This window comes from Sitophilus oryzae, unplaced genomic scaffold, assembly GCF_002938485.1.
Source record: "Sitophilus oryzae breed Bouriz unplaced genomic scaffold, Soryzae_2.0 scaffold_111_pilon_pilon, whole genome shotgun sequence".
Classification (NCBI taxonomy): Eukaryota; Metazoa; Arthropoda; class Insecta; order Coleoptera; family Curculionidae; genus Sitophilus; species Sitophilus oryzae.
In genome coordinates this window covers 2,526,103-2,541,258 of record NW_022145749.1, presented here as the reverse complement: position 1 = coordinate 2,541,258, position 15,156 = coordinate 2,526,103, and the positions used below count along the sequence as shown (strand labels likewise).

General features: G+C 33.9%; 1 protein-coding gene across 1 annotated transcript; it reads left to right on the top strand.

Moving 5' to 3' along the window:
• The first annotated feature begins 1,692 nt into the window (after positions 1–1,692).
• LOC115882877 (UPF0602 protein C4orf47-like) lies at positions 1,693–14,042 on the top strand. Its single transcript, XM_030901147.1, has 5 exons — positions 1,693–1,899; positions 5,558–5,693; positions 9,374–9,613; positions 11,771–11,987; positions 13,748–14,042. The coding sequence occupies exons 1-5, from the start codon at positions 1,794–1,796 to the stop codon at positions 13,985–13,987; spliced, it is 939 nt and encodes a 312-aa protein (XP_030757007.1). The 5' UTR covers positions 1,693–1,793; the 3' UTR covers positions 13,988–14,042.
• Positions 14,043–15,156: the final 1,114 nt, after the last annotated feature.

Sequence of the window (15,156 nt, the reverse complement as noted above, 5' to 3'; positions counted from 1 at the left end):
AAAGTATGTGGAATTGGAGCACTTGGGAACAACGAAGATACACAAAGGAGACCAAAATTTCACCTTCATGCAATGTTATATCTTTAATTTTGTTAATGAATTCAATATTATTTTTAACTGAGAAAGAAGGTTCATGATCAGGTAAATTTTCGAACTCCCTTGATAACCATTTTGCCAAATTATAAGTCGGAGAACCTACAGCCGAAACAATTGGGCGCATAGACTTGTCCGGCTTATGAATTTTTGGCAAAGCATACAATTTTGGTAATGAGGGATTGGATACTTGCAATTTCCTCTTTAAAGAAAGATCAATAAGGGTGTTACATTCTTTTAGAGTTTTTTTAACGTCTGCTACCATCTTAGACAAGGGATTCTTTTTCAAATTTATGTAGGGGCCATTATCGATTAAGTTGTTAACCTTATCATAATAGTCTTTTTTATCTAATATAACAACCTTATTTCCCTTATCAGCTTTTAGATAGAAACAATCTTTGTTACGCAAACTCTTGACAATATTGTGCTCTTTGTTAGATTTTAATGAATTACTTGAAACAATATTTTTTGATAACTGATTTCTACAAGCCTCTCTTGCAAATACTTTAGAAGCCTCGGGCAAGTGCTGAATAGCAGTTTCAACACCAACGACGATTTCCTCCAAAGCGCTACCAGAGTTGGGCAATGCATACTTTAAACCTTTGTTTAATAAACTGAGCTCTTGTTTATCAAAAGTCTGCGAAGAAAGATTTTCCACTATGTTTATGTCTCTTTGGAAAACATGTTTGTTTTTAGAGCTTTTTAATTTTTACCCTCCCGTTTTGCCCCATGGTCGCTTGAATTAATGAATAAATCTTTGAAAAATGAATACCGACCGCCGCGCCAGGGCCGGCACCGCCACCTAGACTGGTAGCGGGAGGGAATTTAGCTTATAGCTTTAAAATTGTGCACGCAGGGACGGTACTACGTATAGAAAAATCAAGATAATACATTCGGACTGGACGCCTCATATAATTACGATCGAACTTCACTTCAGGTAAGTTCGTTTGATCGTATAATTAAAAATATACAGCGTGTCCCTAATAAAAATCAAATCAATTTTTCTGTTGATAACTCTTGAATTATTAATTTAAAAAAAATATACTTTAACCATTAAATTCTACGCAAAAAGGTGCTTTGAAAATGTTCTCATAAAAATAAAAAACTTTCCATAGCAAAAAAGTTTGGTTTGGTTTTCGGTTCAGCGATTTTTTAAAAATGCACATTTTTGAAAAACACTCCGTAACTCATAAACGGTAACAGATACCCATGTGCGGTTTTCGTTTTCACCATCATGTTTTTTTTTATAAAAATTGAGCTCCATCAGACATTTCCTATCAGTTTTCGTCTATATCATATAGAAAAGGGTGTTTCCCTTTACACCCTGTACAATATAAAAAAAAAGTAAAAAGCATTTGATATAATGCAGATAACGCTAATAGCAAATAATTTGGATCTACTTCTTGACTTAATTAATTTGAAATATTAATTTTAATAAATAATTTCTCTTTTCCTGTAATATTTCTTATATACATATATTTATAAAATGTAACTTAGATAGTTCAACAGAAACAACTATTTTTAAACTCTAGATTATTTTCCTTTGCCTTGTAAAATCTCTCGTATTAAAGTAACACATGACAAATGAGTGACATTTTTGCCAATGATGTCATCTAAGTTTGAATTTTATATTAATGTCAGAAAAATTAAAGTAGGAAACTACGGAAATTTATAAAAGAACAGTAAATCTAATAAACACCATGGAGCAATTAGGAAAGAAATATGGGAGACCCGACGTTGAGAGAGTCGGTTTATTCAGCGAAATGCCATACATGAATGGCACAGGCTACGTTTCACCATTTCCAAGTAAGTAAATTTAGATCAGAATTTATTATTGGCTATTTAGTAAGAGCATAACCTCAAAAATGTATGTTGTTTTATTAAACGAAGAAAAAATATTAAAGAAACATGTTTCTGCAATTATGAAAAAAATATTTTATTGCAATTACATATGTATGTGCTACAGATATGCAGAGGCCTTACTTTGTTATTTACATACTTATATCTTAAAAAAAGGCGGTTTCTAAACCAAAAAAAGGCGGTTTCTAAACCGCCTTCTTTCTTTTGGTCAAAGAGAATCTATTCTCATATAGTTTGCACAAATCTGTCTGCACAAGCCGTTTTGTACAAAATTTGCGCAAATCTATCTTTTCAAACTTAAGGTCCGTTTTCACGTTCAAGCAGCTTGCGCAAATTGATTTGTGCATGCAAATTTGCACAAATCGAACTGAATTGGTGTCTTCGTTTTAACGTTCAGTTTGAACTGCACAAATTAATGGACAAGTGAACAATAGAGAAAACCTGAATAGTTGCGATTCAACTATTGTGATGTGTGTGCAGAATAATGGACCAAGAAGACGAACTACTGGCAGTAGCAGGTGTTTTAATAATTAAAAAATTAAAGGAGCCAAAAAAACGAAGAGCCTCCCAGAGATCTTGGATCGAAAAGAGGGACACCTATTTCCATATTAATTTGATTAAAGAACTAGCAAATGAGCCAAACGATTACACGGATACAAGTAAATAAGGCACGAAATTCGCTGCTACAGACATGCGCGGAAGTAGGCGATTGCGTTAAAAAGTTGGAGTGTCGTTTATACGTTCATGCACTTGCGCTAACCACAAGAAAATTATCTGGCCGCTCCAGATTCACTCAAATCAAACTTTTTGGCTTGTGCAAGTTTGCGATTTCGGTTTTCATGCAACAAGTTACTTGTGCAAATCGTACACGCACAAGCCACAGCGTGAAAACGCACCTTTACCTAGAGATTCAGTTAGTTGGTGCTATTTCAGGGGTCTAATATCAAAAGCAGCCAACTCCATCATTCTTCCACTCCGACTAGGGTTGCCACCTTTTTGCAAAGTAAAAAGGGACATTGGACTATAAAAAAGGACCGGGGGAGAGGGAGGGGGGTAAGCTTTAAAATTTTGAAAAGCTCTTTTTAAGATCAAAATGGTTAAAAAATAAAGCCAAACCATTTGAGATTAAACGGAGAATTGTAAATAATGGCACACAAATTAATACTTTTGTGGCGTTTGAATAAAAAAAAATATTTATGTTTTATAACATGTCTAATTAAATTTGGAAGAAAGGAGTATTGCTGGTTGTTGTAGTTGATTTTCTCAAGGAAAATACGTGAATAAAAAGGACTTTTTAGGTCAAAAAAAGTCAAAAGGACAATTTGTTAAAGGACAAAAAAGGACTGTCCTCTTCAAAAAAGGACAAGTGGCAAACCTAACTCTGACGCCGCAACATATACGGTCCTATAATTAAATTTGCACTTGAAATTGATACTAATAAAATATCTAAACTGAGTTAAAAATCAAGACGAGACAAATTTTATTGGAACCAAATTTTTGAACTAACGATTTCTGTTTACATTTTACGATTTATTGCCGCAATTTGTGCAAATTATTTGAGAGTTGAACCCCTTAATATCGATATTGTTTTTGGTTCCTAATTCTTTAGTATTTAGTCTATATAGTTATTCTTCAGTCTTTTTTTACTTTCTTCTAAACCGTTTTACCTTTTACACTAATGAGTGCTTTATTTTGTATAATAGTATTAAAAGTAATTGCTGAGGCTGTGAGACAGAACAGAATCTGCAATGCTATTATAGTAAATATTTGTTAGTAATATTTTATAACAAAAAACTGTTTTTTAAACCTTTTCCATAATATAGTATTGATATGCATATCGTTAATAAGTATACACTCACCGGCAAGAAAAACGGGCAACTTAAAAGTTGCGTGTATTTTAAAGTTTAATATATTTTGTTCTAGTGGGCCAATTTGGTGATTTTTAAGCAATATTTAGCTGAATTATTTGACTTTTTAGTGTCTCTTTCGAAATTTTAAATGAAATTTCCCATCTGACATTTATAGAAAGGAAAACAAAATGTTGATATTGGTGAAAGTTTGAAACACCCTGTAGAATATGTTAAAACAGAAAGGAATTTAAGAATTACTTTATCATCTAGTTACATCCTTTCTCCATAGTTTGATTATTGGTTTATCTTGTTAGCTTTATTTTTCTTGGATACTGACATTACATAAATTCTAAACACTATCTCATCATAGGTCCATTGAGTGGGACCAAACCAAATAAAATATCCAGAAAAGATGCACCTAGATGATGAAATGATTTTTAAGTTTCTTGCTTTTTTAATATATCTACACGCATCCCGACAAGAGAAGAATGGGAAAGCAACCGAGTAATGAACACTCAAGAGATAGCAGTCTACACAGATGCTTCCGCAACTTCAGGGGGCACAGGTATAGGCATCTTCTCAGAGGAACTAGACATCCGACAATCTTTAAGACTATCGGATGGCTGTAATGTTCTACAAGCAGAGGTTTACGCCATAGAGGAAGCGGCTAGTTGTATACGAGAGAAAATTGCTAATAGACCAATAGGGGATATAGTGATATACTCTGACAGCTTGGCCGCTTTAAGAATCATCACCATGCAATCAGTGAGATAGAAAATTGTGATGGAATGCCGAGAAGCACTGTCCTGGCTGCGTCAGGGCGGGGCTATTCTGTGCTGGATGCCAGGCCACAGCAATGTGGTGGACAATCAGGAAGCAGACAGACTCGCCAAAGACGGGGCCAGGGGAGAGGCCGTGGCAGATGACCCACCACTTATGACGATCAACACACTGAAGGAAGCTATAGGAACTGCCATCAAAGCTAGCAGCAAGAGACGTGGCAACACCGTGAGGACTGCGCTGCAGCTAGAAGACTATAGCCAGCGGTAGATAGCAAAAAGACAAAACAACTACTACAGCACAAAAAGGACCTAGTACGCATAATTGTAGGTGTCGTCACTGGAAACTGTCCCACGGGGGTAAACCTCGTGAGATGGAAAGTTTCCGACGACGACTACTGCAGAGAATGCGGAGAGGAAGAAGAAACCATAGAGCACCTGCTGTGCCACTGTTCGACACTGGAATACCGACGCTTTAAAACTTTAGGGCGAGGTTTTTTGAGGACTAGAGGAAGCAGCAGAAGCCAACATCAGCGACATCGGGAACTTTGCAAAGAGCTGGAAGTGCTTTAACGCAAAGAAATAATAAGAAGAAGGTTTGGTAAAACAATACAGGGGTATCGCAATGGCTCAAGGCCTCCGAGTGAGGGATCATACATGATCCCAAACCCCAGCAACCTAACCTAACATATTCTACAGGGTGTTTCTCCAAAACTTTTACCAAAATAACAACATTTTGTGTTCCCCTATAATTGACTGAGGGGAACTTTTATTTTAATTTAGAAAGAGATACTAAAAGTCAAATATTTAGCTTCAAATTGCTTTGAAATTTTTGGCAAAAAGATTTTCAAAATTGGTCCACTAGAACACAATATATAAAACTTTAAAATACATGAAATTTTAAGGAGTCCGTTTTTTGTGTCGGTGAGTCTGTATATTTATCTATTTTGTTTAATCAAAGTCATTTTGTTTCAGAACAAAGAGTCGAAAAAGGTAAAAATTTGTTAGCTGGAGGTCCGAAAGTCAAAGCTGGCTGGCAAGATTGCTATTTTGATAAAGAGTTTAAAAGATTGTTTACTGGGGAAGCAATCAAAGGCCGTGGCCTGAAACCGCAAGTAGTTCTTAGGGTCCTTATTCTTGCAACTTGAGAAAAGAAAAATCTAAAAATATCCACTTCCGTTATCTTGCTAAATGATGGTACTATTTACCCATCATCATTAATAGTATTCTTTGCTAAACATTGTCATACATAAAATACAATGTTCTCTTTGAATATACGACCAGATTTTGCATGTATTTTTTTCAATATGACTAATTTTATATTTCATTACCTAGTTTTCCACAGATATATAAAATAAAACAGTAATCTCGATATTCTACTGAAAGCTTTCATTTATATTTTCAGTATTTCCATTTTAAAATAAATGTTCTCTACACAAGAATAGGGGTCCTATTTTATATATTTTCTTACAGATAGGTGCAAATATTTTAAAAAGTGGCACATCCAATTAAATGAATTCAACTAAATATATTATTTATATTTTATTATAAACACAAATAGAAGTAAGAAAGCTATTCTATTTTACTTTTAAGTATACATTATTTTAATATTTTTGTTAGAATACGAAATATATAAGTAAATATATAACTTCCATTGTTATTATTATTATACCATATAATAGGGTATTACACTTTATAATATGCCAACAAAACAGGCGGTAAACAAGTGTCATCTTAGAAAGGAACAATCGGAAACAGGAGGAATATCTGATAGTCATTCAATTCGAAGTTGGCCGACCAAAGCCTAGAGAAGCTGAAAAAGTTAGGCAAAGAAAATAAAGTCCTCCTACCCTATAGGTGCCAGCTCACAAAGGGATAGAAAGCTATGGAAAAGCAAACGATTTTGCTAGAAAAGGAGGGACACTCCACTAAGTGGACCAAAACCGTTCTACTTTCTAAGTGGAGACCAACTTAAAGCGGAACTCAAGAACCTGGAAGACTCCATCCGTAACCTGGAATGGGAATCCTTAAACGATATAAAACATTCGAAGAAATATCTCAGAATATAGGACCGAGAAAAATCAAAGATTTGACCGCTTGATTTGAGTAAGAACAATCTTTGGATTGTCACGTGAATTTTAACAGAACACTGTCTCCTTCTCAACGAACCCCTCAGTTGATTAAAGCTAAGAAACAACGGCAAAAATGCAGTTTCTATGAGGAAAATAGGGAAACACCAGAATATCCCATCACTGAGTGCGCCGAGACGACAACCATTCGTGCCATAAAAATTTTAGTACCACTGATAACGGAGATGGAGAACTAGCCTCTGTGAAGCTGTCTCAGATACTGTTTTTTGTCAAAGCCCTGAGACTGTATATTGAGTTATAATTTGTTATAACTCAAAAAAGGGGTGCACACAATAGATGTGTAAGGTCTAAACATTCTACATTCTACAAATAAGATACTTCACTTTGTGCTAAATGTATACTGTGTTCCCTTGTAACTAAAGTAGATCATAATACATGGTAACACGTCAAGGCATTTAAATTGTATTTTTCCTGAAAATGTTTCGATCAAAAAAAATAGCTAATACTCAAATCTATTTAGGAAATCGTAGATACCTAAGACTTAGCCCGATCCTGTCGTGTTAAGCCACACCCAAAATAACAAACACACGAGCAGTTTGTTACAAAACCATATACATTATATATAACTGTAATCACAAAACTTCAATCTATTTCCGTATTGTAATAAAATTTTAAATTACGTCTTTATTTTCGAGAAAATTTAGTCCAAGCATAAGGAATATTTTGTTGATATTTGACCACCAAAATCTTAAAAATAAAAAAGTTTTCTAAAAATTTGCTACAATACGGATATATATCCTTTACCTTTAATTTGCTTCTTCATTTGTAAAAATACCTAGCCAGTTTTACATAAAACGTTAAATGCCGAACGCTTATTTAGCCTTATTTAGCTTCTTTTCAATCGCATATCAATGTCTAATACAAAGAACCGCATTTACCATGCTGTCGCACTGACATAAGATGTGTTCTGTGTTTTTTTCTTGAGATTGAGAAAAGCTGCACATGGCTTCGTCTACACTAGAGCTGTGACAGTTATTCTGTTTTTGCTTATATCAGTTCTGCAGTAAATGTTGGCGAATATTCTACTATTAAGCACTATCTCTTCCTTGCAAATTTTTCCACCATTCTAAAGATTTGTTAGTGGTCAATCACTATTCTGTGCGACTGCTTTTGCAATGCGGCAGAAAATTTCTGCGCTGATGAATGGCATTTTTAAACCTTATTTAGCCATTTTATCTATCTTTTTTATTTTCCTTGTAACCCTAGAACCCAAGAAAGAGACTGGCATGTATCTGCATCACAGGTGCCATGAGAACATGTCCAACAGCAGCAATGGAGGCCATTTTAGACCTAACAACACTGCATATTTTCGTCGGTAGTTATGCCAATGCGACAATGATTAGAATGGTCATTGACGGTAACACTACTGGGAAAACTTTCAGGTCAGGGGCTTGGAACACCCTCAAAAAGGTCTCCACTTCTCCAATTCCCAGTGGATGACATACCAAGAATTTACAACTTTGAGAAACACCTCACTGTAGTATTGAGTAATAAAAAGGATTGGAAGGAAGAAACGCTTACTCAGCATATAAAAACCATACCATAACGTGGTATACTGATGCTTCCAAAACCAAAGCAGGGACAGGAATAGGGGTATTTGGGCTGAAAACCAAATACTCCAAACCAATGGACACCTACCCCAGTATCCTTCAGGCAGAAATTTAAGCTATCGAAAGATGCGTACAATTTATCTTAGATAGGAACTATCGAAAACAGGAAATTGCCATCCTATCCGATAGTCAAGCAGCACTAAACGCGATCAACTCAGTAACCATCAATTCGAAGTTGGCCAAAGAATGCCTACAAGCTCAACAAACTAGGCAAAGAAAATAAAGTCTTCCTACTCTGGGTACCTGCTCACCAAGGGATAAAATGCAATGAAAAAGCAAATGATCTAGCTAGGAAAGGAGCGAACACTCCACTAACCGGACCAGAACCGTTCTGTTTTCCAAACGGGAACCAACAGAAAGCGGAACTGAAGAATCTGGAAGACTCCATCCGTAACTTGGAATGGGTATCCTCCAACGGTCTAAGACACTCAAAAAAGTTCCTCAAAACTTACGACCGAGAAAAATTAAAGGTTTTCCTTGATTTAAGTAAAAACAATTTTCGGATTGTCACGGGGTTTCTAACAGGACACTGTCTCCTCAACGAACACCTCATTAGACTGAAGCTGAGAAACAACGGCGAATGCAGATTCTGTGGGGAAAATGGGGAAACACCAGAACACCTTATCACTGAGTGCGCCGAGACGACGACCATTCGTGCCATGAACTTTGGTACGGCTGATGTCGAGGATGGAGAGCTGGCCTCTGTGGAGCCGTCTCAGATACTGGCTTTTGTTAAAGCCTTGAGACTGTATGATGAGTTATAACTCGTTATAACTCAAGAAAAGGGAACATGCAATAGATCTGTAAGATCGCGGTGATTAACTCCCCTCATAAACATTATACATTCTACAACCCTAGAACCCCCGTAACATAGAACAAACTTTTACATGTGTATTTTGGGTAAAAACGCTATCATACACGATGTCATATAGTTAAACGAGTAAAGTTTTAAACGGTTTAAATTATTTGCACCTATTTAAGAGTCACTTGTTTAGAATTTTCTTTTTAAAAGTTAATTTTTTTATTCACAGACCACCGCCTAAATTTAAAAACATATCCCAACGACCATTTGTACCTGCCGGAGAAACCAAGTGGCATGGCACTCCTGGCGATTGGTACGGTACCTTTGGGGGACGAGTTGAAGCATTGGATACTAAGTTGAAACCTCAACCACCATTCAAGCGCGAGCCAGGTAACCTCCTTACTAGTCCAGGAAAGAAGGGCGGTTATGGCTACAACAATATATGTATTAATCCGTATCCCGAACATAGGTATTGATATTAATTATACAAAGTGGCGCATCTCATTCGTCTCGGTTGACTATACAAAAACGGAAAGATGTAGAAGCAAAATATTTTATGGGTATGTAGAAAGACAATGTGCATAATTTAAAATTATTTTCAAATGTCCAGGGTGTGTTGGAACTAAGATTTATACCAAAGTTATACTTTTTCTTATGGAACACCCTGTATTTTATTTTATTTTTGGATTCCTGGGCATAAAATAAGGCATATAGGGGTATCAAAAATTGCCGGTATATTTTAAATATTTATTTTACATAAAAACTGTAAAAAATAAAAAAAAACTGTCAAATGCAACACTATGTATATTTTAAAATAAGTCGAAGCAGATTTAAATACCCTTTCAAATTATATTAGGGTTTCCTATACCTATCTGGCTCAGATTTTGAATAAAAAGAGATTTTTCTATGTAGCTATGTGTATGTATGAACTTATGTAGCTATTTCAAAATAAACATTAGTTTCTGGACTTTATTTAAATTTATAAAAGGTTACTTTTATTTAATTTACCTACCATAAGATTTAATAAGTAAGAACAAGTAAGTATTTATTATTTTATCAAGAAAAATGAAGCAGTATTAATAAAAATGAAGCTGGCGATGACGGAAGGAATGGATATGTTACTAGTGATCTCATTTTGTAAAGAAAATTGCTTCTTGGCCTGAAGGGTTTACAGCCCAAAAATATCCAAATAGGAATTTTCTTGACAAGCGCTCATTTGAAAAATTACTTTTCCTATTTCGCAGAGCTCTTAGTGTTGTATATGAAAAAACTATTAGGCAGAAACATGTCGTTGGAGCTGGAAGTAAAAAAAATGAATTTGCCTTAATTGGTTCTTTTATAGAAAATCCAATATATCTACATCTACAAGTCATCGTAATATAAAGCAAAGAACTATTTCTTCGTTTTTCTTGATAAAATAATAAATACTTACTTATTGAACTATTGTGTTATAGGTAAATTAAATAAATGTAAAGTGTCACTAGAAAATTGCCATGGCGACACCAGCCATCTTGATTGCCATTTTATTGAAAAATCGCTTTTTATTCAAAATCTGAGTCAGATCGCTATAGGAAACCCTAATATAGTTTGAAAGAGCATTTAAATCTGCTTCGACTTATTATAAAATATACATAGTGTTGCATTTGAAATAACGAAGTTTTTATGTAAAATAAATATTTAAAATAGACCAGCAATTTTTGATACCCCTGTATACATTTTAGGAAACAATCAAATTTTTTAGTAAAGTTTATTTCTCTGGCTTAAAAGTCAGCACAAGAATTAATATTCTGCAAAGTAATGTACCGGGTGTTGACAAACTTTTTTATTATAGCATGAATATTTAAATATCTTTAAATATCTCAAAAACCAAAGCCTTTAAACATATTAAATCTTTATAATAAATGCCTTATTTTATGCATAACAATCCAAAAATGACATAAAATACGGGTGTGTGTTCCACAAGAAAAAATATAACTCTGGTATGGATTTTAGTTCTGACACACCCTGTATATTTGAAAATAATTTTAAATTATGCAAATTTCCTCCTCACATATACCCATATAATATTTTGTTTCCACATCTTTCCGTTTTCTAACATAACATTTTTTTAATTCTTTTATAAAGTCAATAATATACTAAAGGTAGCCACACAGAGTTTTTAAAGTGAAACTTCTTTACGCGCGTTGGGAGTAAAAATTCAAGGCCGTGAGACTCGGCCTTGAATGATGACAGCGAGAGGTCGTGACGCGTGAGAGGAAAAGTGATAGCGGCAGTGTTGCCACCTCTACCCCATTCCGGGTAGATTTCCCCCCTTTGTAAAACAATAATTTAACCCCGCTATCTCGTGATAATCTACTCCGATAAAAAGTAAGCTTGTGGCAACATTGCGTAACGATATGTGCCATATGCTGGTAAGAAAATCATTATAATAAACTTCATATTGTACTAACCTTATGTGCTAGGAAGTAAATTTTCATGCATATTTTCATCGATAGGTTTTGTAGCTTCTGAATAAAGGTCTAGGTAAAGTATCTGGCTCATTTGTCAGCTCAGTTAAAATGTGTATGTTGTAATTCCTTGAAACGGTTTATTGTACAAATAAATGCACAGTCTCTATTATTTACAGTGTGGAGAAGTATGGAGTACAACCAAAATATAAAGATTATGGTCGGAAACTGGATGGCCCACTAGTTTTAGGAATGCATTCCAAGTCCTATTTTGAAAGAAATCCCTTTAAAGAACCTGACAAATTTAAACCTGGGCCAACCTATGTTCGGCCGGTAGAAAAAGAACGGCCATTCTTACCACCTGGAAAGTTCATACCAAATGGACCAGGAAAATGGGTACACATTGTCTTTTTACTTAATATTATGTTTTAATATTCAAATTTATCGATTTCTTATTATCAATACATTTTTGTACATGCTCTAAATTACTATCAATTTTTTATCATATTATTATACAGGATGGTCCAAACTGTATTCCGGAAACTTCGGCAGCATATTCTGCCACATGAAAATAAGAAAAGTTCGTATAAACTTCTATCCAAAAATGCTTCGTTTCGAAGATACAAGGTGTAGACGTTTCATTTTTATTTTTTTCTAATAATTTTTGAACTAAATTCGGTATTTGAATAAAAATTAGTATGTGGGAGTTTTTTGACATGATAAATCTGATTTCGATGTCAATATGAATCCTACTTGTAAGGGGAGTCTCCTACATATTTTTTAACTGTTTTGAAGAGTAATAACTTTTCGTCCGTTTCTGTATTACACTACTGAGTGAAAAAATATACATTTCCGTAATTTTTTACGTAATAAATATTTATTGGAAAAAATCACAGCGAGCAACTGCTTTCACGATATTTAGAATGGAAATAGTCAATACATATCATTATTGAAAAAAAAAATAAACATGTTGACTAGATAGTTATTTGACTGATATAAATTTGGGAACTTCTAATTTTTTTAAGCTAATCACGATTTTTTCTGATAAAACAGTTTTTGTTAAATCTTTGGCACAAAATCATTACAAATTTATTACTTCAGACTAATAATTACCCAGCCAACATTTACAATTTTCGTCAATTATGACATGTATTGACTATTTCGATTCCAAATATATTGAGAACCATTAATCGCAGCGATTTTTACCAAGAGACCTTTTTTACGTAGAAAATTATGAAAATGTATATTTTTTCACTCGGCAGTTTCACTCGGCAATCGAATTTTTCATGTCAAAAAACATCCAGACATCAATTTTCATCCAAATATCGGCATAACTCTTCTACACCCTGTGTCTCTGAAACGAAGTATTTTAGGACGTAAGTTTATACGAACTTTTTTACTTATTTTTGTGTGCAGAATATGCTGACGAAGTTTCCGGAATACGGTTCGGACCACCCTGTATAATGAATTTTTCTGTACTTCGCTATGCAAAAACTGACAGAAAAATACCTTTTGCATGTCGGCATTTCATTTCATACCATTATTTCTAATTCGTTATGTTTTTGTTGAAATCTTTATTTTTACAGAACAAAGTTCCTGAAAAATGTGTGTCATTATTGTCACCAGATAAAAGCAGCGCAAAAAAGCGTTTTTCTGTTTTTTTTTTGTCTATTATGTATCATTCAACCATGCTTTTCGTTGCAAAAAACTTGAACCGTTGTTCGTTGACGAATTTAAGAGTCAAACCTGAAATATAAGTTCTATGACAAGAAAATCGGAATTTAAAAAGTCAATATTTGATATTTCTACTGGTTTATCAAATCGTCTTTTACCGATATTTTTCATGGACCGTACCTAGTTTTACAGAATTATTTTATTAAACAGAATTGTATCTATTTATCTTATTTAAATACTGTAGAAGTCATTTTGAAATCCATTTTGATTTCCATGCTCGACACTTTATTATTATAACAAAATAGTCTTGTATTTTCATTTCGACTACAAATTAAAATCAGTTATGCATGAAAACTTAATATTAGTTTTGTAATAGAATTAGAAAAATGTGCTCAACAAAGTAATCAGCTAGGATATAACCCTTTAACAACTCTTTTACATGCTTTTACAGAATAGATTTTAAATAATGTGTATTTTTTCAGCCTGGTGGCTGCCATGCGGGATGTTTTGATAAATACCCAGAATACAAACCAGAAAAATACGTATCCATATATGAACTTACAAAACCAAAAAAACGTACTGGTGGAAATTTCTTCCCTCAATCATATGCAGATAAGTCCTTTTATTCATGTTCGGTAATAAATGAAAATGTTCGATTCAGAGTGAACGAGGTTAATTATAAATCGTACGAACCTACTTTTATAAAGCACTTAGTGAAATAGTATTTATATGAAAATTAAACAGAAAACAGTCTTGGCCTTATTTTAGTTTAATATTAATTCTGATATTTGCTTCATCTTGTCTTCTTTAATAATTGTCTTTTATTATTAACTTTTAAATTGTCAAGTGTCGTTTGAACTTTCGATGTCCATTGGAAATGGTCGATTATGGGTACTCCATCAACAAAGGCAAGAGATTCCAACATGGAGTAAATGAAGAGCTACGTAGGGCAGCAATAATTCCTGTCGAATAGATGGCGATGTTGGTTGGTGAAAGTAGTATAGTAACCGGGATACTACGCTAATTGTTGCTTGATGGCATGTGTCTATCAGCAGCTATCGTACCTACCGGAACTTTTAGATATTCCTTTAAGTATTGTAATTTACTTGAAATATACTTTCAGCGCAGATGGAGTTTTCCCTCACAACTCTGAAAATATTAAAATTTTATTAAACGACGTTTGATATTTCCCAAATCCATGAATTGGTACCAATATAGACCCTACGATAGCCTCCATGGTCCCCGGATTTGTCCGGTCTCGATTTCTGTATATAGGGATTTTTCAAATATGAAATATATCATGGCAACTACAAAGTCAAAGACCTAGAAAATGCTATTAGGCAAGCTTTTAGATATTTGCAAACCTCATCCCGTTATAAAAAAAAGAAAAAATATATTTTCAGAGATTCAGTGGTAACAGTTAAAGTAAAATATTTCAGTCCCACATAAAATTTTAATATGTGTATGACTATTTTAGTAAATATCTATCATTTTGATTTTTTTTATTATCTTTCACAGCCTACTAATAAGAAACTGATATCTTTTAAATATTGCAGTAAATAGTGAAAATAAATATAGAGTGATATATATTTTTGAGAAGCTTACAGTAAGGTGGATTATATGATTTATAAATATCTGTACAGGGTGTTCCATTTGAAAACACATAACTTTAATTCATATTTTCAAAAATATTTGTTTCGTAGAATAACAGACCACGCCACTGTATTCTACGCAAAAAAAACTCTCCAATAAACAGTTTTTGCCTTCTCGATACCTTTTACCATAACAGAGATACGGGGGGTGTCCCAAATTGCAAAATTTTTAAAAAGACCCTGTAGCTCAGAAACGAAGAACGCTATGAAAATTTTGTTTACTGTATCTTCCGTTTGAC